A 25,764-nucleotide genomic window follows, 5' to 3' on the forward strand; every position below is an offset into this window, starting at 1 on the left:
TACATGCCCTCTGACTTGCTCATTTTGGAACTATATTAACAATAGGACAGAATATACAACTTAAATAAGCAACCACCACTACCACAGAAAGACAAAAGTCCTCTTTTCACCCTCATGCAAAAAACACAGTGAAGCAGGCAGGCACTCAGCCTAAAAAGAAAAAAAGGGGGAGGTGGGGGGGTGGAAAGCAGCATTTTTGGCAGTTAATGTGGGCAACCTTTGTCACTGCTGTCTTTTCCAACAGGTTTCTGGCCCAATGCTATTTTACACTCCTGTGTTTTGCTATGGATGTGAGCATATCAAAAGCTCATGTAAACAGCCACCTGCTTACTCCTTCAGCAATAGTAAAACACTTAAAACTTTGAAAGGCAAAGTCATTTATTATGTACACACTGTGAAAAGAATCAATAAATCAATGTTCTTTATATGGATTTACGAGAAGAATTTACCCTCTTTCCAAGGACAAATGAAAAAAAAGAATTACTCTACCGGGGTCCACAACTACAGTCCTAAACCAAGTTACCAGCACAGATTTCCTGGCTGTATCCCCTTGCCCATGACCATTATCCCTTACACCATGTACTCAGTCTCATGCGGCAGTGAGAGACTGCACTGCTGCTATACAGTCACCATCCTCCTCCATCACCAACACAGCTGCACCCAACCCTATTTTCCCACCCTGTTTATCACCCACACTACCTGGTAACTAGGCTAAACTGCTTACAAGCTTATTGCCTGCCTACAAAGTATATTCTGGCAGAGATACCACAGATAAGCACCTACCAAAATAATGCTATACATCTTAAGAAAAAGGCAATCACATACCTGTATCTTCATCTCCCAGTGCAAGGGTACAGGTCCTTTCAAATGGACATTTGTAAAATCCCTAACTTGGGTGAGCAGCCAACGGTTGTGTCTCCCCTATCAGATGCCTTTATCGTGGCCCAGGGAAGCACAGCTGCCCAGCTGCAAAGGCTGTCTATTCCTCCTGGGAACAGCCCCACACAAAGGCAAAGGCACAGATGCTGCCCCTCAAGGATGAAACTTACAAAACAGGATCAGGTGCTGAAACTCTAAGGTGTAATAGACAACATCCTGGCCTTGCTGAGACAAAATCAGATGTGCCAGTTCATTAACTTCTCTGCTGCAAAAGGTTTTGTTAGGACAAGGCTGAGATTTCACCCCATTTTTCTCCTGTGCCAGCTCTGTTGTTTCAGCCTTGTTCAAAATGCACCTGACATGGAACTGGATAGAAAGACTGAATGCTCTTAAAGGTTCCTCTGCCACTCTTAGTTTTAATGGTTTGTTGGCTCCCTTTCCTAAGGAGAGTTTTCTGGTGCTTTTCTGTTGAGTTTTTCCTCTCTTATTACCAGCAAAATACTTGAAAACATATTGGTAAAGTCACCCAGTTGTGCCTCATGGCTTTCAGCAAGGAGGAACAATTAGAGAACAAAGTATTTATATCAGCAGGCAGTGCACAAATGTACGGATACTTTGCATTTGCCCTGGCAAAGCCTCCTAAACTGGCCAGAATGTTAAAAAAAATAAACAAAATTCCTGCAGCTACTGCACAGTTGAGTTGAACCAGCTTATTAGAGTTACCTGAATTCTAGTATTCTTTTTCCTCATCCCACAGTCAGCATGCACTGTTCCTCACTAATCAGCATAAGAGGGCTGACTGGGATTTTTATCTTCCACACAATGCCACAAAGATTACACACATATTCCAGAGCAAACCAACATTCCTACCACAGCGAAAGAAACCAAGTACAGCATTACCCTTCTAAGTGGTCATTCATTTAACAGATTGTGTGGTTGTTCTGTAAAGCTTAATTGATCCTAAACTTCATTAGGTTCTTAGAACTCAGCAATACAGTTAGTAACACAGTTAGCAACACCATTTGTTCCCATATTTCTTGATTTTTGTACTTTTTGGATGAAATTCAATCTATTTTTCAGCTTTTACAAAAGAAATAGGCTGTCACAGACAACTTTCACAGAGTAAATCATAATGCCCATGTAAGACTAGCATGCAGAGACTTTCAGAGCTACTAGAAATTACTTGAGTTGCTACCAGTGGAAAACATAGCTCTGAAGCAATCATTTAAATCATGTAGAAGAAACACTTAAAGCATCAGGTTACTTTTGAACATCTCAAACTTAATTTCTAGCCTTCACGTTTCCCCGTCTTTAAAAGCAGAATAATAGTACAGTTTACATAGTTCAGAAAGTGACTCTTCTTGTAAAATGCTTTCTTATAAAAAGTACTTAGTAATTCAACAAAAGGACATTTTAGAAGTAGTGAGGCAGCTCATTTAGAAACAACAATTCCACAGAGTGATAGATCAGTTTAGGAAACAAGTCTCAGCCTCTGAAAATCAATAAGCCTTTCTATAACAGCAGCAATATAAAGCAGCTTTATAAAGTAAAATCACTTACAATTACCAGCTTTGTAAGAATAGTCCACTGATTTCTTCAAGTGACGTTCCAGTCTTCAGGTCATACTTTTCACTCTAAAGCCAAAGAATATGAGACTGACATCACCACAGAAACTTCTCACCTTCCCTCACTGAGGTGAAGAACCAGACCTTCCTTCTCTCATTGATACCACCACACCACATCCAAATACCATTACCGTGCTGGTTGCCCCACTGATGCACACCATCTCCTCTTCCTGCACCTCCCAGATACCATGTAATCTTCCTATGAAAAGTTTCTGACCTATGCACTTTCAGAATAGGTCACCCACATGGGGGAACCTCTCTGCAGAACTGCTCTCAGGAAGGTGTTCATCTTGACTTGTGAACAAGGAATGAACCAGGGATTTCCATCAATAAACCCTTGGCTGTTACAGCTTGAGGGAAGAGCTCAGGTTCCCAAGCTATGATTTAACTTTCTGATTTCACCCGAGAGTAAAGGACACATCATCCCTTGCCACTCTTACAAAGGCAGTTTGTTCAGAGCAAAAGTTCTGTGAGTTACTATGACATTATTTCCTTACATTTACCTTGTTATTCCTATGTTCTTGCTGCAATGCAGGATCCCAATATTTGTGCTCCATCCCGTGTGAGGAAAGGAAATATTTATTATTTCCTTAACCTTGACAACAGATGACTCCAGCTGCAGCAAGGCGCTGGGAGGGCTGGGGGGCAGGGGAGGAGGGGGGGGGGGGGGGATGCCCTCAGCCGCAAGCACCTCAGCACCAACTGGTGCACAGACAGACTGGGGGGTTTCCACTCCTTTCAGAGAGGTTTGAAACAAAGGGGGAAGGGGGAGAAATTTACAAGAAAAGGCAGAAACCAAGCAGTCAGTACTTGGGCATCACCTTGTTGATTTTAACTACGCTTGGCTGGCCGCATATTGTGAATACCGATTACAAGCAATAAAATGTTTTTTTCCTATAAATTACTGCACTACCATAAGTTATAAAGCACAATAGGCGGGCCACCACTGAAAAGATTTACGGGGGGGGGGGGGCGGGGCAGGAGTTAGGTTGGTTGGTCACCAAAGTCATCCCAGAGGAGCTGCGGGCACGCCGGGCTACCTGGGCGCAGGGGCGAACCCCGCTGTCCCACAAGCCAAATAACCAAAGCGGTGGTTTGACCTTGGCACTTACCAAGCCAAACGCCGGCGTTACTGCGGCTGTTTCCCCCCGCACTTCGGGGGACACGTTTACAGGTTTCTCAGAGGTGACTGTCGTAGCCCTCTCGGGCGCTGCCACCCTGAGAGGGACCCCAGAGCGGGGGCCGGGAGACCGTCCGCCCGCTGCCCGCAGGTGCCTCGTCTCAGAGAGGCGGCGACAGCCCTCAGCGCCTTCCCGCCGCCGGCGCGCGCCCACCGCGCGGACACACGCCCCCCCTCCACGCCCCCGGCCGGGGGCGGCGCATGCGCGAGGCGGCGTGCGGCGGGGCAGAGCGGCGCGGGCAGCGATGGCCGGCGGGGAGCAGCGCGGCGCGCCCGGCGGCCCCGAGCGGGTGGCGCTGAAGAAGGAGATCGGGCTGGTCAGCGCCTGTGCCATCATCATCGGTAAGGGCCGCCGCCCGGTGCCCCCGCGGGACAGCGCGTCTCGCCGCTGCTCGCCCACGGGCAGCGCTGCCAGCCCGTCCCGCTCGGCTGAGCCCCGCGCTGAGGCGGGGGCTCGGGGCCCGCCGGCCGGCGAGGAGCGGCGGTGTGGCGAGGCACGGCACCCGCGGGCAGGTGTACCGGGGCGCCAGCCCATCGTCCGGTACCGCTACCGGGAGATGTGGCACGGGACGACGCGTCCCGGCTGGCGGGGCGCGGGGGGCGGTGGTCGGGACGTGCCTGTGGGGCACGGTCCTGCTTGGGGGGGGCAACAAAACACGGGTAAAGCCCCCCCGCGCAGCCGCTGGGCTGAACGCAGCATCGGGAGATTTGCTAAAGCGGTCCCCTGATGGCCTTTCGCGCTGTTCGGGCTCGTGCCCTTTTATTGCTAAGGCTAAACCAAAAGTTGATTCTTTTAGCTGAGATTGGCTTGCAGCTTGGCAGCTTGGGCTTGCAGAAAGCCACCGAACGGCCCGGGGCGGCGGGAGCTGGCAGCAGGGCACCGGCAGCAGGGCAGCAGGGCACCGGCAGCAAGGCAACACAGCAGCACGGCAGCACGGATGCTGGCAGCAGGGCACCGGCAGCAGGGCACCACGGCAGCGCGGGAACCGGTAGCAGGGCACCGGCAGCACACGCACCAGCAGCATGGCACCAGCAGCAGGGCACTGTCCCGCTTCCCGCACCTGCCGGGAGCTGGCAGAGCTGCTGCCGGTCGGTGCCTTTTCCAACAGACCCTCTGGTTTGTGTTTCTGAGCTGCCAGCCAGTGGGGCTGAGCCTGCTTATCCCGTAACAGTCAAAACTGAGAAATGAGGGCAAGGCTGTGCTCAGCACCTTCCCGCAGCGGGCTCTGGCCCAGTGTGGTGTTCAGTCTACGGGAGCTGGGGCAAGTCCAGGGAGGGAAATGTGTCCTAGCCAAATACAAGCAGCCTGTACAAACTCAGTGAGTCTCAGAACCCCGGGGGGAGGCCCAGCCCCCACCTTCCCCACCGTGAGGTGCTGGAATGGTGAGGTGCTGGAATGGCTCGCAGTGACAGCTGGGGCCAGGCCTGGGGCACGGGGAGGTGGCAGTGGGCATGGTGGGCACGGCAGGAGCAGCGGCAGCAGCATGCTGTGTGGTAGCAGAGTTGGCGGGGATAGCCCGTTGCATCTGCGTGAGTGATGTCCCCATGCTTGAGGAAGAAGACTTTACTGCATACTTCCTATAGGTTATCATACTATCCTACTACAATCTTACGCTGTTCGCTGTTAGCCCTGTATTCCTTTATGCCCCATTTAAGTGGATAGGATCTTGCAAAAAAACCCCACAAAACCAAAAACACAAGAGAGAAATTTCAGTGCCATTGAACAGGATCTCTTGCATCGTGAGCAAGGCTGTTATACAAAAGGAAGATATTTCATTCCGTTCCCATACTGAAATACTAAATGTAAGGGGCAGCTATAACTGCAGTTGAATCCTTTTGGCGTATTTAAGGGGGAAAATCTGGTTCGTGGATCTCGGTGGAGCACAGATGACCTTGCATGAGAGTGGGGTACTTGTGAGTATTTGGCAAGATACTGTGCTGTAAGGCACCTCCAGGGTTAGGTATCACCTGAGTTGCTGCTGGCCATAGGGAAAATTTATGGCATCTATGTCATTTGCTAGTGCTGGTATTAGATAATTGGGTAATTGTATCTCAAGACTGCTACTCTGCTCTCCCAGATCCCTTCTCAGTCAACCTTTCATCAACCTGACTCATTTGCAACATGTTGCAAGCACAATACCTGTATAATAATGCTTACACAAAATCTTGTGAAACAGCCTCTCATCTACCAAAGACATTTGAGTAGGGAAAAATATTGATATTTATGATTAAGTCTAGTACTGTCAAGAGATTTAAGTATTAGAGGTGGTTATCTGCATTGCCAAATAAAGCCTAAAATTTCTGCTGCAAATTCCCCTGTATTTTGATAAAAGAAGTTGGAAAAACAACCCTAGGATCCTATTTTGGGGTCTGATTTGTGTGTAGGTGTGTGAAATTACATTATATATCACAGAGTCCCCAGTGACAAAGAGATAGTAAGAGTATAGTATAGCTTTGTACATGTCACTACATAAAACTTGACAGCCTAGAATCAGAGGACACTGTAAATTGCATTACACCAGATTGGCTTGCAAACCATTACTGGAGTTAAATAAGAGGAATCTCTTCTAGCAAAAAAACTAAACTGCTTGATCTGAATTCGTATTAGACAACCAATTAGCTCACAATTTTTCTATATGATAAAATTTAACACTGGGAAGACTTTCCAAATTCTTGGATGTCGGGGAAAAATGGGTGCAGCCAGTGTCATAGCCTTTTGAACTGATGACAGACCAGGACTTTCATGTTAGCCATCGTAACAGTTTTCCTATTTCTGAGTGGGGAAGGGAAACACTTTTCTCTTCAAGGGTTTAGACATCAAACTCTGATGCATCCCATGGCAAAGTCATATTGCTTGAGAACACCAAGAAAAAAGAAAATGCCTTTGAAAAAAACCTTTCTTGCGCTGCATGGAGCTAAAAAAAGATTATGCACTTTACTTTTCTTTAAATGTTTTTGTAGGTTATCTTTATTCAAATAGCGTATAAAAGTGCTGCAGGTACAGAAAATGCAAGAGGATATTTTTTGCATTATCAAATAGAAGTTTGATGCAGTGATACACCAAATGCTCTGTTTTAGCTGACCTGCTCTACAATAATCAGCTGCAGGATGGATATAGACAATTATAATCTTACAGTAATTAGTAACAGAAAGAGGATGTTTCCTACTCGACAGAGTATTTGGAAAATACTGTAAATATGAGCCTATAAATATGTGATTAATAAGCTCACGGTTGCCTTCTATACACTAATTCTGCTTGGTTAAAATAAAGCATTTTATGATTTGCAACTCGGGGGATGGAATCAGGTTGTTTTCTGAGTGCTCCTTAGCACAATGAAATGAGGTGAAAGAGAAGGCTTGGAGGTGGGGCACCATTATCCGGTATATTTGACAAGTATTCCAGTAATGTCAGGGTCTCTCAGTATTTCATAGTCCCTGAAATTTCACAGTTGCATCTGAGGAAATAAAAATGACCTCTAGATGCAGATATACGACTTCATCCAGCTTGAACTTTACAGGCTTCTGGCTGTTAGAGCTAAGGAGGTGCTCAGCCTGCCCGGTGAACGCAAGGTGCTCACTAGTTTGGGGCGCAGTGACTGGTACAGGAGGAGGAGGCAGCCCTCATCCTGCCAGCCGCCCTGCAGCTCCCGTAGCCTGTGCTAATTCCCTGTAAAGCAAGTGTTCCTTTCCCATCTTCTTTCCATGTTCTGAATTACAGGACTATTTTCTTACTAATTTTACAACCGAGATACTTGTCAACATAATAAATTGCTATGCCATCTTAATATGATCACAAAACTCATCCTTTCAAATTTTTATCCTCTCTTGGTAGAGGCTTGAAAGGCTTTGCCCTAAGAAATAGCAGTTCATCAAATAAAAAACAGCAGAAAAAATAGCAGAACAAAGTACATCAAATTAGCAATCTAATATACCTGTCCAATATCCACCCCGTAGGACAGTTTCCTGATTTCTCCCGGCAACCTAGCTTTCACAACACTTAAGCCTATCCCTCATTACTTCATTATTTAACTTTTTTAAATTTGCGTACAAACAAGCCTAGTCAGAGAAGAAAGCCGTTTCCAAAGGTTGTTTCATGAAGAGGCAGAAGACACCTCTTTGGAGTATCCTAATGTAAATACAAAAAAACATTTTGATGCTAAAAAGGGACTGCTACTTAATGACTGTGAAACTGAAGACAGTGTTCAGTAGCAGTAATAAATCTTCCTGGCAATTCATCTCTGCCACAGAATTTTGGGAAGTGCCAGAGACTTGCTGTAGGAGTACCCAAACCACTCTGTCTCAAATGTGGTTATGTACAGCAAAAACAAATCTCTCACGGGCTCCAGCTATCAATAATCTTCTAATGTACTCAATACACTGCAAATTAAGCTTGCCAATACTCAGATGAAGTGATACAGCTTAAAAAGTAGCAACATATGTGCTTTATTATCTAGTAGGTAATAACTTACAGATACAATATGATTGCTTTAAACCTGATTAAGAATTTATTTTGCAGACACCAAAATCTATGCTGTATTTAATTCGACAGTTATTTTATGCACTTTCTACATAGCTGGCTTTGTATCTCATTTGTGGAGCTACACATATAATTAAGATTATTGCACGTGTATCTTTTCTATGAGCAAAGGCATATGAGCCATATAGAGAAGAAACTCTTATTCAGTGCCTTCAATGAGAGTTGTACCTGTGTAGATGAAAAACTGAGTAAGAAGCTCCATGACTTGGCTCTGTGTAGTTTCTACCACATTCCAGTGTTCTTTAGAAAAGTACAAGAATTCGAAACAGCAGCCTGATTAACGTCTGGTGCCAGCCTGGTTCTTTTGATCTGAGGAACAAAATTCACCATTCTTACATTAGAAGTATACATTTACCTGTATACATAAAATGCATGTATAAGACATTTGGCAAGAGATGTTTAACTGTTTAATACAGCTCAAGTAGCTTTATATAAAAGAAACAGTTAAACACCTCTTAAAATATTTGTTTATGTGGCTTGTAAAACTGCATGAAAGTAGCCATAGAGTCTTACTCACATCGTGGTAAAATCTGTTGTATACACTGAATGATTTTACGTCAGGCTATGTAATACCCATTACAAGACCTACAAATTGAGCCACAATGAAATATGTCAGCTAAAAGTAAATACAACTTATCTTATTTAGCACAGGTGGTCAAATTATCTGCATCAGCTGACTTGGCATTGCTTAAAAAATGCTTGGAGTGCTTATTCTACTCACAGACAAGCTGGGTCTGAGAAACCTTATAAATTGGTTCCCAGTTCAAGTCCAGTGATAATACCAAAACTCTGTTCAGCAGACCAACGAGCAGTATGTTCAGTTATTGCTATTTCTGAAAGTAGCTTTCTGGAATTTATCTTCTCCATATCGCCCAGAAAACAGCACATACTTGCTTTCTTCCATAGCTGATGTCAGTCAGACACCTTATGGATGGTCTCAGCGGAATGCGTAGAAGCTGAAAAGCCCCATTACATTGGACACACTTCCTTATGTCAGGGTTTTCACGGTATGTAGTGCAAATTGCTGTCTACATCATGATAAACCATCAAGGGAATAACCAAATAAGTTTCCTTGGTTGTCATTATATCTGCCTGGCATTGTACTTATTTACTAAAAATTGCATATGCATCTACAGGGAAGTTCTCATTTCCATAAATATCATTTCCAGGGCAGCGCTCTGAGATAGCACTGAGTTCAGAAGTATAATCGCACTGGAGGTGATTTTTCCTCCTTGCCATTAACAGAAAACTATTTACCAGCCTTCCTGCATGTCCGTTTGCTCTCTCCTTGCTGTTATGCTTCTCGCCATTCTAACACGCCCTAAATCCCACAGACAGTCTTTAAAGACAGAAACCTATTACAGGATTCTGCAAGCTGCTAGTATAACACTGGGGAAGGAAAACAGATGGAACTGAGAATAGTGTTCGTACTCATATTTTCCATAACATACAAGAACTTAAGTGGAAATAGCTAGGTAGAAATAGCTAGGTATTAATGCCAGCTGCTTGATGAATCCTGTCTGATTTCATATGACACTGTTGCTTAAGGAGACTGGTTATTGGTCATGGAATCACCTGGCACCGATCAGATCCATCTCTTTGTCAAGTAATGTATCAAATCATTAGGAGATCATGTCTAGTCAGGCCCAATGGACTTCACTTGTGTAGTACCCAAGTTACAAGACTGCAGCAGAAAGATATATGAGGAAGATGGAAAGAAAACACCCGCATCTCTAGGTGATTTCTTCTGATTTCTGTGATCCTGGCCAGGGTCACAGAAAACAGTGGTGTTGCAGCAAGAATCTTCTCCCTCTCTGAATCTGTGTGAGAGCATTTCACTGTTATAGCTAGCTGAAGTTTCAGGACACACTTTTGTTCACTGACTTGTGAGAGTAATACAGATTACTTCAGCAGCTCGCTCTCTCTCTCTCAAAAAAAAAAAAAGTGTTTCTAAAAAGAGTCTTCCCTATCTCTGTTACCCTCCTTGTTAACTAATATTTTGAGCATTCAGTTCCATATGGCACTTGCTGTCATAACACACAAAAGTATTTACACATGCATGATCGGGGTTTTTTCAGGGCAATAGTTCAGGATCTAGCTCTGGACTGTAGAGAAATGTAATTCAACATTTTGTCTTCTTATAAATGCAAATGATGGTTAAATAAAGGCAGCAGTCAACTTTTGTTCAAGATAAATGGCACATCTTCCTTACTAGTGGGAAACCACAAAGACACCTTTGAGGCACTTTTGGAGGTTTTTTTTCCCCATAGGGTCTAGAGGCTTAGGCTCAGATTCAAAACTACTGAAAGTTACATGTCCAGGTTCCATATGTACATTAAAAACTGATAGGTGTCCATAATTTGGCATGATACCTAGTATGAAAAAGAGGCACATAACTACTGAGGAAGATCAGACCCTACATTTTGAAGGGAAGAAACCTAGGGATGCCCATCCAAAATGCATCGTGCAAGTTACATATATGGTGTGATATGTTTTAGGGGTGATGCCATGTTCTCATGTTCCTCAAGGCTGTTCCAACATACAATTGTCTATCAGAATTGTTTGGGGTAGCCTTTCATCTGAGTTTAGGCAGCTGAAAATAACACTTGCAAGTAAAAACCATGGCAAAGTTCAAATTAAGCTTGGTAAAAATCCAGGGAGTTCCTGCAGCTTCTCTGGGCTAGCAGCTTACCTCTGAGGCTGAATTTACGGAGGGCAGCAAAAAGGAACTCTAATTAGAAATTCCTGGCAGGAAAAAAAAAAAAAAAAAAAAAAAAAGGCCTTAATGTCATATTTTTCTTAATTGAGTCTTTCTGGACATAGAAAATGGTTTTGTTTGTCCACAGATGTGCCTTTCTGCTGCAGTCTGTATCCAGGCGAATTCAGCATGTGAAGTCCCTCATGTACAAGAACAAAAGCCAAAACAGCAGCAAAAAAAACAAAGTAAAAAATGTCAACATGAACAAATTGTTCCCATATGATCTTCAGAAACAGTAATAGGGCATAAAGAAGATCTTTGCAAAAAACCTCAATTTGTACTTTATAAAGTCAGTGATACTTAGCAAAACTATCAACATCTGTAACATAATTCTGTTTCCAGGTTATTAACTACCAGGTATTTGTTGACCAGTGGTTTTGGTTTGGGTGGGTTTTGCTAATTGGTGGGGGTTCTTTTCCTTCTTACCTTCTGCAAAAGTAGAAAATTCTGATTGGGATGCAATGACTGATCAGAAGGCTGAAGTGATGGGCTTTCTGCAATGCATGCCAGTAGTTTAGATACCCTGCAACAGAAACTCTTCTTCCTTGATAGATGAAAAAACAAAGGTAGCATCCTTTGGTAGTGTCTTACTCCTCATCTGGCAGTACAGTGCCTGCTTTCAGCAGTGCCATAAATCTCCACTCGCGTTCCCTTTTCCTGTGCCTTGCAGCTCATTTCCTTCTAGCATAATGTAGCCTTTTCTGTTGAGAAAGTCTGTTCTGCTTTGGCAGGCTCACAACAAGCAGAAATGGTTTGGTAGAGATTTAGCTTTTTTGTGTTGAGAGCTTTTTGTGTGCCAAACTTTTCCTTTCAAGACCCCGTTTTTTGTTGGGCTGTGGGGGGGAGTTTCTAATAGCTGCCACACTTTTTTTGTCATCTTGGTTGCAGCATGATGAAATGAGAAGGCATTTGTCAGTACCGAAGTGCCCCAAATATAAAACATCCTAACAGTATTGTTTTTTCTGCTGGTCCTGAAAAACCCAGAAGTCTCCCAATGAGTTCTTTAGCAGATGTTCCACAGCGAAGAGCAGGGAGCCAGCAATCCAGCATAGACCGAGCATCTCAGCATCCTAATTCCTTTTTAAATGCCTGTATCCTTCCCTGTATTGTGAGGAAGCATAGGAAATATGCAAGCCCTGTTCTCCTGGAGGGGAAAGCCATATATAATGGTAAATACATTTCTTCACATGCCAGCCTCCACAAAATCTCCTTATGCAGTATTAGTTTATTCTCCTGATGTATTCTTCTGGCACTGGCCTCTACAAGTCAGGGCTAAAAAGCAAGATTTAGAGGAGTGGTTTCCTACAAATTTCTCCCATCTTCAGGAACTTGTAGATAGTTTTTCTGATTTCAGGGTAATGAATGGCCCAGTCTATTGGGGTTGAGCCAATTAAATTCTTGCTTCTGGACATGGTTCATCATCTCTTTCAGACAAGAGAGACAAATTCCACTGGATCTCAGAGAAAGAAAGGTGGAGGGGAATATATTGGTGATGTTTAAGCTTGAGGAATTTCTGTATCATTGAGTAATGGAATAACCCCCACAGCTGAATTGCTCCGATTCATTTACCACTTTCTTTAGCACAGTACCAAAACTTACAGAAAAATAAAATCTTTCTGTATCTGAAAATTAAGTTGAAATTTTTATCGGTTCCTTGAATACTGTTATAATCACACTTCGAACATGGGCTTCAGGATCAATAGTGTAAAACATAGCATTAAAAATCAGTGCAACTTCAGAGAGGTTACTTCTAACACCAAGAAACAGGTCAGTGATCTGGATGAGTAGCAGTTTTTCTGTGAATAAAACAATAGCTCTTTCATCAGCTACATGAAGCCACATAATCTAGATCTGGCCAAACATCTTAATTTAATATACGGCAGAAATTATGTTTGAACAATATAAAGACCTTATGTGGAGTCACAAAAGCCTGGAAAAATCAAATTAAGGAAGAATCTCATTCTACGGAATACACTGGGCCAGAGAACTAAAATCCACAATATTATTTGATCTATGACAATGAATGTCACAAGGCTGCCCATCACAAAACCTCTACTTCACCTGTGACACTGGACAACTCATGTTAATTATGATATAATTACTGGACAACAATCACTGACAATCATCACTGGACAACAAGACTTGTTAATTATGTTACATTAACTCTGGGTCAGATAATCACACAGAGGCGAGCAGTCAGGCTAGAAAGAGTTGCTCTCTGAGTATAGAGTTGCATTCAGACAGTGGAGGACAGAAGTTGAGCTCTGATTACTGCAACGCCTTCTCTAGAACTCAAACAGTTTTGCGAAAAGGTCATTGCACTTGAATACATGTGCATGATGTAATAAGCTATAGGTCTGACAAGAAAAAGCATCGTTAGTTGGCTAGTCTGTTGTAGTTCCTAAGTGTCTTCCATCTTTTTGCTGTTACTTTGTGCAACCACCATGAGACAAGGAGAAAAAAAACTATTAGTGTGTGTCACATACAATGGGTTTTTAACAGCCTCATATTGTGCTGTGAGATCGCTTCTGCTCAGGTCCCACGAGGAAGGCTGATGAATCCAGAAGAGTGAGTGTGCCTTGCCTCCCTGCCAACCCATGTGTTGGAAAGGATCAATATGTGCTTCTCCGTAAACCTGAAGATAATGACTGCCAAGGAATATGAGGACTTACAGCTTTAAGCTATGTGCTTTTATATCATAAAAATTCATCCCTTTGTAGAAAACACCCAAGGGATCAGTTTTTCTTAGGGAGTTGCAAGGAATGGACCGAGAAGAATGAAAATGAGGGGTTGAGTTCCTTCCCTGGATTATTTCAAAATTCTTCAGCAGCTCTCCTGAGAGCTTGATAGAACAGGGTTTGCTTGCTTGTTTTTAGGGAAGTAATCTCAGACTATATTTCATTTCCATTTCCCCATGACTTTTTTTTTTTTTCTCTGCCTAGATTTTGTCCTGGTTTGATAGCAGGCTTATTTCTTTGCTAATTTCAAGCCTTGTTTTATCATTCATTTAAAACAATGCAGACAGTTCTGATGTCCATGAAAGGGAGATGAAACCATATCAGAAATGGCAGTTTAGGACTCCATAAACACAAACGTTTCACCATTTCTGAGGCTCTTAAATATGGTCTGAAAACCTGAAAAGACATACACTTTGGAAACACAAATAATCAGCTCTTGTTGTGTCTTTAAAATAGTAATAGCATTAGTTAGTACAAGAGAGCAGAAAGTATCCAAGCGTGTTAAGCTTCCAAACACTGTACTTAGACTCAAGTAAATTAAAAAATAGCTGAATCAATATTTTAAAGAATAAGGGGGGAAAGTATTTGATTCTGGGTGGTGTCCTCACATGCCTAGCCTTCGGCTTGGAAGGGATTTCTATTTGTATGATAGAATTAAAATATTTGTAATTAAAAAAAAGCTGACGAACTGCTTTTCTGTACTACTGCTAGTAGATCTTGTTGCAATAAAGCCATTTCTTACGGTAAACTCTGCCAGAGACCAGTAGGACACAACGTCTACATGTTTCTTGGTCGTGGACACAGCCAGTTCCCTAGCAACGCATTAAGATTTAAGCAGACTATTACAAAAGCTACTCAAATCCTGTACATTTTACAAGTGTGTGCAGAAGGAATAGCTTCCCTTCGTGCACTGAGGCTCCAATGGAAGATTAAAGACACTTTTCTTAACAGGTCCCTAGTCCCCCCACTCCCTGCTGAGGTCAAGGAGAGTAGAGGACTTCATTTGCTCATAGGATCAGGGCCTAAATTAAATCAAATCAGCTAGGTACAAAGCACATTAATCCTTTATTACCCACATACCTGAGCGAGGCTGGCAGTCATACTGCAGTGAAGTTGGGTCAGAACGGACCATACTATGTTCAGGTTGCACCTCACAGCAGAGAGCAATGGTGACAAGTGTTAATTTGTTCCCATTAATTAAAGTTATAGGGCCAGTCTCGTGCACTCCTTTTACCACAAATCTAACAATGAAGACATTTGTTGACCAAACATGGTCAGGATACAGGAGCTGCTCCAGCAACCCAGCTGCCCTTTGCAGCAGGTAGGGATTGTCCTCTCACTTTTAGAGATGGGGAAAGTGGCACACAAGGGCCAAAAGGAGCAAATTCACTTCCAGCCACCAACTCGCAGAACTTCCCTGAAGTCTCTGAATGAATACACCATCTATTGAAATCCCTACATTTCCCTTTGTGGCCTTCTGAAATGGTCTGAGGACTTCTTGGCTGAGATTTAGCTACTCAAAAGCACCAGAACTAAAAAAAACAAAACAATTACAAAATTTCTGGAAAGTGGCAATTCTAGAGGACCTACTTCAAGCAGAGGTCTATCTCTTTAGGAAACTAGGAAGGAAGAAACACAAGACAAATCAAACATCTCCAGTCTGTGCCAGAACTATAACAGCACATTTTAACCAGGGTCCTACACATTGTGATGGCAGGGTTGTTAAGGTCTCTATTAATCTGTATTTTGCAGGATTAGCTAATTTAATGCCATGTTTCTGCATACTCAAAACATTCTGTAAATAAGTTTTTCCATCCAGAGGGAAGGAGTGACTTTTTTTGACTAAGTTTTTCTACAGGTGGTCAACTGCTTAGACAGACCCGATATATCAAGACGTCAGTGAGTAACATGAAGTATACTAATTCTGAAGATACTTAATTTCAAGACCTAGTTGTGGTATTTGGTAATACAGGACTCATATGCACAAAAGAAAACTACACCGTAATACTGCTAACTCTTGAGATCGTGTAACAACAGGTCTGGCATTTTCCTTAAATTCCCAGCTCATAGTTATTTAAGAGCTTCAAGAAAAGCTGCCATTTGTTTTGGAAATCAAGAAGTTTCTAGTTCTTGTTGGTAAAATTATCAAAATGTATTATTTAAAAATAAATAAAATATTTCAAAGTCAAGATATAAGTCAGCACTGGTATTCTAACTGGAACACAACACAGAATTTTAAGAAGCATATACTAAGCTCATAGGTATTTGTAAATCTCATTTAAACTCAGGCTGAGCTAGTTACCAAAGTGCACTTAAAATTAAGTGCAAGCTTTAAATAAAATATTGTTATGTAATAGTTGTGCACAGCCCAGGAAGCATAAATACCTTTTTTTTTTTTTTTTTTTTTGCTTTAAAATTCCACTTGTTCATTGACCATAGTGAAACATAAGCCTATCTTTGTATTCTTCGCTAAAACAAGACAGAAAGCCATTCGGAGATGTAATGATACCATACTGATAGAGGTAAAATTAACTACACCAGAATTTGCTAACAGAGATTTACAACCAAAAGAACGTAAGCTTGAGAGCTGGAATGATTTCTGATCAAGGAGGTATGAAACCTGCAAGAACAACAAACTTTACTGAAGAGCTCATGTCTTGTTTACATCTGCATCCAAACTAAGGTTTGTGTAAGATCCCAGGCAATTCTTTATCAGTCTTTCTTCCAATCATGTAACCCGAGCTGTAACACAGCAGTTAGTGTATTTGGTTAGCTTGTTACTGCTATTTTCATATTGCTTTGTTTTAAATATTTATTGCCTGGAATTTCAATTCAGGAAGGCACTGTGTTTAACCCCTTTACTGTTCAGAACAATATTGAAGACAGAGCTTTACCTTAAAAGTTTAACATACTTAAATTCCCATTATACCCCTTCAGGTTATAATGTCACAGGTTTGCAGAATCTACAGAAGCATGGTCCAAAAATCCACCAACTGACCTAAGTTTGAGCACATTTTTGCAGGACCCATCTTTGTGGGGTCAGAGCAGAAGGCATAAACTCCAATAATCTGAGAGAAGATCAGAGGCAAGAGCAGGAATTAATGCTCCTTAATTAAGAAATTAATTTCACCTTATTTACAGTCAAGCAGATCAGTTCAAGCTGTGTCTTTTCTCCAGACCTGCTCACTCCTGTAATGCTGCCCCATGAGTCTTTGTCCCTGTGTCCCTTTGCTGTTGCACAGCCCTGGGGCAAACATGGAACACACATGGGTTCTTGGTAGTCACAGCTGAGGGTTGAAAGGTCACCAACGCATCCAAACGAAGCTTTTAGTTTGCAAGGAGGAACATTTTTCCCAGCAAAAAACTGCAGAGTGATGCTGTGCAAGGTAAGCAGGGAGGTGCCGCAGTGGCTGCGGAACAGGGTGGGGGTCAGAGAGGTGATGCCAGCTTCCAGGCTGGGTTCTTCTGCTAGAGCCTAGACTCAGCTAACAAAAAAGATCTTTCTGTGCACCTGTAGTAGCGTACTGCATAACTTCTGGAATTGCATACTGCTATTTTATTTCATCTTTCTAATTAGGCAAGTGGTGATACTACCATGAGGACTGACAGCTTTCAGGAACGGACAGGAAGAGGCTTTCCCACTGGGCAAGTTGCTGCTAAATTTTCCAGACTCTTCAAGTAATGTTTGCTGTGCTCAGTCACAGGAAGCAAGAATAGAGCTAGGGGGAGAAAAAAAAAGAAAATAAAAAAAAAAAACACCACAGCATTTTCCACAAAACAAATTATGCTTCAAAGATGGTGCGAGGGTCCCTGCCATTGGCATGAGTACAGCTGAAGAGCCTGGGCTGGCAAAAAGCTGCGTCTGTTGTCCTGTCCTTGTCTGACCCACAGCACTCCCCAACACAGCTGAACTCCTTGGCTGTTGCTAAAGCTCAGTTGGTGAGCTTGACAGCAGCATTTTGTAATTGCTTTCCTTCTTGATAAATAATGAAAATCATTGTAGGTGCAGAGGGCACCATGAGAGCCATCCCAGAGGCACAGCTGTCACCTGTGGGATTTCTCAGCCAAGGGACAAACACTAAATCAGCTGCGTGGGCTGGCATCTGCCTCTTAAATCACTACAGGGGGAACCTTGCTCTGCTATCAGTTGCTTTCCTTAAAATCAGGATTTGTCTGGTCATAATCAGTCATGCAGTGTCTTAGAGAAGACCCTCACCTCCTCCTGCGTGCATGCAGAGCAGGGCATTAGGAACTGCCAATTTCTCCATCAGGGGATTTAATGACACATTTCTGCTGTTCAGAGGTAAAATTCCAAGTCAGGATATTACGGTCCAGAGAGCACAAAAAACAGATGCTGGACAGATAACAAGGGCTAATACAGCATAAAGTTGCACTATTTATAGAGAGCAATGTGCAGTGCTGCACTAACCAGGGCAGCCTAGGCATTTTAGGAGCATTAGAGGGGTCTCCTCCACGTCCCTCTGGCAGCAGCAAGGTAGGCTGGGATTTCAGTTTCTCTTTGAAAACTAGTGGAAAGGTTGAAGCCTTCTCTACCACCCCAGGAGTGCTGTGCTTCGAGGGTCACAGCAGCCCCTTTATATGCCAAAGGGCCACAGCCAAGGGGGTGGTTGGAGCCCCTGTTCCACACAGCCTCCTGCACCACTGCCACTGGTGATGCAGTGGGAACCACCAGAAAGGACTGCTTCACACCTCTCTGTTGGGACCCTTTCATCTTCACCTGACAGCACTGCCCTGCCGTAAACCCTGCTCGAGGTCCCTGATGTCAGGGAAGGCAGGAAAAGGAAGGTGCAATGTGAAGCTCAGCAAAGGTGGCTGGTAGCAATCCCTGCCCGAACACAGCCCTACTGCCGCACTGGCTGCTTTCAGTGTGGCATTGTGCTGGAGCTCGCTCAGTGTTACTCCTTGGAGAATATTCCAAGGAAAATGCCATCTAGGCCCTAGGAGAAGAAGGCTTTTCCGAATATTTCTGCCTTATAGTTGCAGCGTATAGTGAAAGGCACGGAAGGCTGAGGTTTGCACTCCATGCTAATGAAATGCAGCCCACGTATCCCAACACTGGCAAGAGAAGAGGAGAACAAGTCAGAAGTTAAGGAAGTAGAGAAATCAGACCAAGTACAAGAGTCAGAACAGAGGAGCAGGAAATAAAGCAGCGGACTGTGTGCCTGAAAAGAGCAGACAGAGCCTGCAGCCGGTGAAAGGATTAGCAGAATAAAAGGAGTTCTCAATTTAGAACAACAACAAAAATCCTATCATACAGGCTTTAACTTCTCCTTTGATATAAACACATTGCAGCAGCATTACGCAAATAAAACAGAATAAAACCACGCACCAGCAGACGTCCGTCTTCTCCTTTATTATTTACATGTTCCTAAAAGGCCTGATCCCCAGCATCTCCTGGACTTTTATCGACCTTAGTGCCAGTCTGGCCTCTGCAGACATCATCTAAATGTTTGGCCTCTAGCGTGGAGAGGCATTCCACAGGTGAGGACCAGCAATGACGGGTGGGGACAGCCATGTCTCCTTCCAGGTGCCCAGCTGGGCTCTGCAATTCCGAACGCGCAGATTTGTCAATTAATCTGTCGTACCCAGTATATGCCCACGTGTGTGCTCAGGAGAGCGTGATGCTTGCAAGCCACAGAATGGGATCAGAGTTCCCAGTGCTGGTTTTGGTTAAGGAAGCATTTGCATTTGACTCTAAGCACTATGGTGATAATATCCCACAGCCTAGAGGTCTTTACCATACCAGTGTGCTCTTCCTACAAGTACAGTCAGCACCTGCTATCTTAACCTCCTTTGAATGCTATTCAACCAGCGGGTTATTTTGTGATGATCATGTTAGCAAACCAGTGGCTTAAAAGTTTTCTTGATGAAATTTCTCTTGGTGAGCCTTCTGCTGGAGAAGAAAAGCAATTGACATATTATTACTAATTTTACAAAAAAGAAGGTAAAAGAGCATCCCCTTTCAGAAAGGCAGGAATTTTAAACGGGCACGTTCTCTGGTTTTAAGCTGTTGGGTGCCTTGGTGGAGGCTGGGCTCCCAATGGTCTGAGCATGTTCAGCCTTGTATTTGCCACAGCAGGCTTCAGCCGAACAGCAGGGTACTGCAGCCCCGTAAATGCACCGTGCAGGTTTTGCAGCGCTGCTTTCCGCTGCTGGTGGAAAGTGATTCCAAACCAACAGTTTACGCCTTAAGCCAGAGCTAAAAGTGCAGCTTACTACTTTTAAAGAGCTATTCAAATAGCTCCAGGTATATTAAAGGCCCGGGGAAGACTGAGGATAGCAGTTCTCACAAATTTGGTTTGATTGCTCTTCTCCAGATGGTGAATCTTTCATTAATTGCAGCCCAGCTGCAATTAAATTCATTTAATTGCAGCCCAGCTGTCTAGCACCCCTGAAAGCAGCCGTCACGTACAAGTAGTATCGGTTTGCTAGTTCCGCTCATCGGTGCCCTTTGCAGGGTAATCGGTCTTACACTTTCTTAAAACACCGAAGACAAGAAAGCAGAGGTGCTTGTCTGTCAGGGAAAGCTACACGCCATCGTCTTGCCAACAGGCGGATGCCGGTGGCACCGGGGAAAGCGGCAAAGCCCCCAGGGGCAGGGGGAGAGCAGACTGCGCCCCGCAGCTCCCGCTCAGCCACGGCCGAGGCGCGTTGGGTCCCCGGCGGGTCCCAGCGGGCGGCGCTGCTCGGCTCCGCCTGGCCCGGCCACTGAGCGGGGGCCGAGCCGCGCCGTGCCGTGCCCTGCCGTGCCCCGCAGGGGGCGCCACCCCGCGGGCCCGGCAGGGGCTGCCCGCCCCCGGCTCCTGCCGGTCCGTAACGCCGTTGGGTTTGTTTTCCTCGAGTGAGGCAGTTGCGCAGGCATTTGAGCCTGGCTTAGTAACTATTCCACCCGGGAAAAGGCAATACGATAAACGGCAAGCATCCTTCTGGGGATGCTGCGGCTCATTGTAATGTGTAGGTACTACATTTTACTATATAAATATTGAAATATAAATATAAAAATATTAAAATGACTGGCAAATCTCCATAGCACCGCATGCAATAGCAAAACCGAACCCTGGTACTAAAACTATCACACCCTCCGTGCTACCACAGCAGGTAGCATCGGTGAGGTTACACCTGAAATATTTCCTTTACTCAGTTTTCTGTTCTGCCCAAACCTTGTTAGAAAAACTTGGTTCTTCAAGTCCTCATGAACTACACCTGTGTTTTAGTGCTCAAAAGGCAAATATCTTCTTTATAAATCTATGACAAGTTACAGAAATTACTTTTGTCAGTATCTAAAGATTTTTAAAATCAGGCTACGTAAAAGCTGGGTGTAGCGTAATCAGATTATAAATTCTTAACCCAGCAAAATCCGCTTGGAATGCTGGAACTGCAGTTTATAATGACTGGTCATGTTCTTACTTGCTAGGAATTTTAACATAAATATTTGAACTGAAGTCAGATTTTAAGAATTTTGTTAAACACCAATCCCCATAGACATTAAATTATCACTGTTACTTTTATAGCCATTTCTCAGTTTTACTTTTGCAAGCTTATTAGCTGAAGAGCCATAATTCATTTTCCACTGGTACAGTACTTTCATTTTTTACTCACATATGAAGTTAAATGGCTATTATTTTAATGCCAAGCTCTATAGATTCTTTTATTCCTCATCCTTTCTTCATTAAAAGTTTTCTGAATGCTATTTAAAAGCAAAGAAATTCAAGGCCATTGCGTGAAATATCTAAAACACTGCCACACAGCCTAAATTCATGCTTGACTAGAACTTAAGAAAACTCACTTAGAGAGTTTGCTGGTTTTAATTCAGCAGAGTCCCTATAGTTTAGTAATTTTTTGGCCTGACTGCTTTGTCGATTCAGAACATCATTTTCTCTTTGTATTTGGGGGTGTGTGTGTGTGTGTGCACTTCTAATCTGTTGTATTAAATGCTACACTTCTGTTAATAAGCTGGAGAGGAGCCGGGCAAAGGCTGAGCAGCACTTTGTGCCCATCCATCCCATTAAGTGCACGGCATTGCTTTTGTGCAAGCAGCCGTCACGTTGCTGGCGCTGTGGGTGCATGGCTCAGGGCAGAGCCGGAGGTCAGCTAGGGCAGAAGGTGACAAGTTTATTTATTGTAAATAAATAGAGCCCTTGGGACTGCCTGTGCTGCCACAAGTTTTCTGGTTAGCACCAAAGCGATGAGCTATGCATGGGACTTCTTGGCTGGTTTTGTAGGTGTGTCATGCCCTGGGCTCACCAACAGGCAGTGGCAATCAAAATCAGTCACTAATTTCCTCAATTAGGAGTGCTTAACTCCTGAGAGCAAATTAGTAACTGACAATTAGCTGGACTGGAGGCCCCTCAGTTTAGCAGTTTTCTGCTAAATAAATATATAAATAAATATCCACAATGAGTTACATCATCGCCATTTAATGGTTGGACTTGATGGTCTCAAACATCTTTTCCAACCTATATGATTCAGATTATTGATGCAATCCACCTCATATTTAATTTAGATGTAAACAAATTGTAAAGCACGGTTCCTTTTGACTAAGCTTTTTTGTTGTTGTTAAACAGTAATCTCAAATCTTTCATTTTTGAGATTTTTGAGATATTTCACATTCAATTAAGATTTATTTATTTATTTATCAATTCCCAGGCAGTATGCAAAACTCCAGCATTTGTTTATAAGAGAGCTGTTTTGAGCAGTGACACGGACTGTCATCCTGTTGGCCTGAACAATGTCTACTGACATGTGGGAGTCCTGAGAGGATGGGCAGACTTTTGATTATTCTTCTGTTCACAGCTATCAGTGAAAACTGTCTGTTATCTGCTGTTGAGGATACAGTATACCAGTATAGCAAAAGAAAGCTGTAACAAACCAAGCTGGTATCCCCAACGCATCATTTAAAAAAAAAAACAAACAACAAAAAACAAAAACAAAACCACCAACAATCTCGTTTTCTACAGCTTCATAAAAAAGCGGCAAGTAATGGCTTACATTCCCCACATCGGCACTAAGAAAGGATGCTGGACTTGCCTTTCGTAGCTGAGATTCTCAGAGACATACTCAGACCATCTGTTACGACTGTAGCAGCGAACACCCAATATACAGTTAGGGATACAATCCTTGACGATACAGACTACTGCGTTTGACTTCTGTCTTACTGTTCCTACTCTGATTCAATAAACGTGGGACGCACCTCTGCAATGGTGCTGAAGGAAGCAGGACACCCAGGTAACACAGGCTTTCCCTCTGCCAGCGCTGCCTGCCTTCAAACATCTCATCTCCCCCCATCTTTACCTGCAACGTGTCACCCCGTGCTACGTGACCCGCTTTGAGCTTCGGAGTACCATCTTCTGAGGATAATAAACAGCACTTAATGAAAGCAAGAGCCTGGCAGGATTTTTGCTCACCAACAGTTCTTTAGGAATGTTGCCCGCTGTAATCCTTCACTGAACATCTAGTCACAAAGTGATTTACCTGACTGTGGTCAAAACAAAAACAAAAAAAAAGGTGCAGAATTTCTTTGTTGTTAATATTTCACTTTGTAAGGCTAAGAGCTGCTTAGACAAATTTCTAGTTCATATTACAGACCCATTCAGAATTTCAGACGTGCAACAGATCTTTAAAGAAATGCACAAGCAGTAAAAAGGCATGAGTGATATTTTTCTTTGCTAACCACACAGGAAATTGCTTAGTTTTATCAGAAATATGTTCTCTTAAATACAGTCAGTAAGGCCATTCCTGAAGAACTAAATACTTTCAGCAGGCGGCAAGATCCATTATTTTTACAGTCCGTGTGGATTTTGTGCTGCAGATAAATAAAAGATGCCCTAAGGATTTTGCACGCTAAGTGAATACGCAAATTATTACCAGGTCACTTTATTTTCTCACAAGCGCGGTGATATTTAGTGTTTTCCTTCAAAGTGCAATTCATAGGGTTTTGTAATGAGAATTCAGCTTTTGTTTAAAATACGAGCTTCAGCTCCCGTAGTTACATTGAAAAATGTCAAAACCTGACCCCAAACGCCCTCTCACAGTTCAAAAGCCAGAGGCGAACTGGAAACCCTGGATTTCTGGGCAAAGCCTCATGCCCTGACCAGCGGGTCGGTACCACGCTGCCCGAATGGTTTAGCTCTACACGAGGTGCTGACCTATGCACAAAACCGCACACCGTGTGTGAGCGACTGCTCTGGGAAACCCATCCCAGGGCCAGGTCTGAGCGCCAAAAACTACAAACACGAAAGATCCCAAACGTAATTAGATGAAGGACCGGAAATTGGAAAGGACGGGGGTTCTGGCATCCTCTTAGGCAAAACCCTGCTGTGGGACCCGCTGCCGCAGAGTCCGTGGGGATGGAGCGTGGCTGATAGGAGAGGCTGGGCTCGCTTCACACCCTGTTTGCTGCCGTGTTACAAGAGCTGTTGTGGGTTTGTCCAACCTCCAGCGGGTCGGTGGCACCGCAAGCGCGCTGGGTCACAGCCGCCCCGGCCGTTTGGGCTGTAAGCATTGGGAAACCAGGGCAGGCTCCCAGAGGACAGCGCAGCTCGTCTTGGATAAAACTCCCCAGCAGCAGGTTATAGCACTGCATGCAGAGTACAGCTGGGAAAAGATTTGTTCAGTGTTTAAAATTTTTTTTAAAAAACATGAATTCCTATATTACAGGATTTTTTTCTTTTATTACCTGCATCCTATTGTCTCACCATAGTCAGTTGCCGCAGTATGCACTTTCCCATATACAGCATGTTATTTTGTCATCTTTTATATCTAGGTGTTTGTTGCCTTTTTTCCCCCTTTCACAATAACTCTTGAAGTGGTATTACTCCATTACATTTAACAAAAGGCTGCCTCAGCTTTTGTTAAAAAATTATGTTCCTAACCCTCGTGAGTTATTTTAGAAAATTCTCAAAATCTAAGCCATGAAGCCTTAAAAAAAAATAATTACAAAACACAGAAGGCAGGTAAAATAGCCTGCAATATATAACTTCTAAGATCTCATTCAGTGTCGTTGTATTTAATTTTTTTTTTAATTTATTGAGAGTGATTTCTACATCCTAGAAAAACAGGGGTGGGTGAGGAGAAAAGAATTTGAAAAAAAAAAAAAGAAAGAAATGGCTGTGTCTTTTCACCTCTCCGGTCAAGTAACACATCCAGCAGTGCTGTGCAGCTCAGCGGGAGCACCCGGGGTCTTAGGGAGTGTGGGAGCAGATCGCCCAAGGTCTTGCTGGCTCTGGCAGTCCTTGCCAGGGTCACCTTTTCACACCAACGAGCAGCTCTTGAACAATTTTATGAGCCAGTTTCTCCAAGTTAAGAACAAAAATGTTTTTCTCTAACATTAAGCGGGCATAGCTATGAAGTCTACCTTTCCCCTTGCCCCATCGCAGACCATTGTTATTGTGAATAAGCAAATAAATAAATAAATTCACAGAATTCGTCAAATTCTAGTCTCTCAAATATGTCTTTCACAAACTCTCAACTGACTGGAGTGGAAAGAGAATTTTGTTCCAGAGGTAAGTATTTTTGCAGGTTATCTTTCCAAGGCTCATTGGTGTGCTGAGAAACATTTTTTTTTTTTTTTTTTTTTTTTAATTACTGGCATAAACATTTTAATATGCCAAGGGAGCAGGCTTGGGCCAGCAGACAGACAAACTCAGGCTCATCATCCCACTCTCCCCTGCTTGGACCACTTCACTTGCCTTGTTTCCTGTGTCTCCACCTCTCTCTGTCCTCCACTTTTGTGGCTGGCATAAGGCATCGAGCATTTGTGGTGGGCTTGGGGTGCACGGCACCACAACACAAGTGTGTATCTGCCTTACCCAAGCCACTGTGCCGTGCGACTGCATCAGTACTTCCTTAGGCTTGATCTGGAGGAAGCTTCAAATTTAGCATTTTTAGATGAGGTGCCTTTTACTGTGATCACTTAGTACTGGTTTGTTGTTTACAGCTTCCAGTAACTGGCTCATACCTGCCAGGCAGGGGTAAGGCTGCAATATTACCAACAGGAATACATATATATATATATATATATATATATA

The 25,764-nt window shown here is 43.4% G+C and overlaps 1 protein-coding gene across 2 annotated transcripts in view; it reads left to right on the forward strand.

Moving 5' to 3' along the window:
* Positions 1–3,899: 3,899 nt before the first annotated feature.
* SLC7A10 (solute carrier family 7 member 10) overlaps positions 3,900–25,764 on the forward strand; it is a 42,411-nt gene continuing 20,546 nt past the window's right edge. For both annotated transcript variants that reach the window (XM_037409532.1, XM_037409533.1), the window contains exon 1: positions 3,900–4,026. In XM_037409532.1, coding sequence (XP_037265429.1) covers positions 3,930–4,026 — 97 coding nt within the window. In that variant the 5' untranslated portion in view covers positions 3,900–3,929. The remainder of the gene's footprint in view (positions 4,027–25,764) is intronic.

Source organism: Falco rusticolus, chromosome 15 (genome assembly GCF_015220075.1).
Source record: "Falco rusticolus isolate bFalRus1 chromosome 15, bFalRus1.pri, whole genome shotgun sequence".
NCBI classification, from domain to species: domain Eukaryota; kingdom Metazoa; phylum Chordata; class Aves; order Falconiformes; family Falconidae; genus Falco; species Falco rusticolus.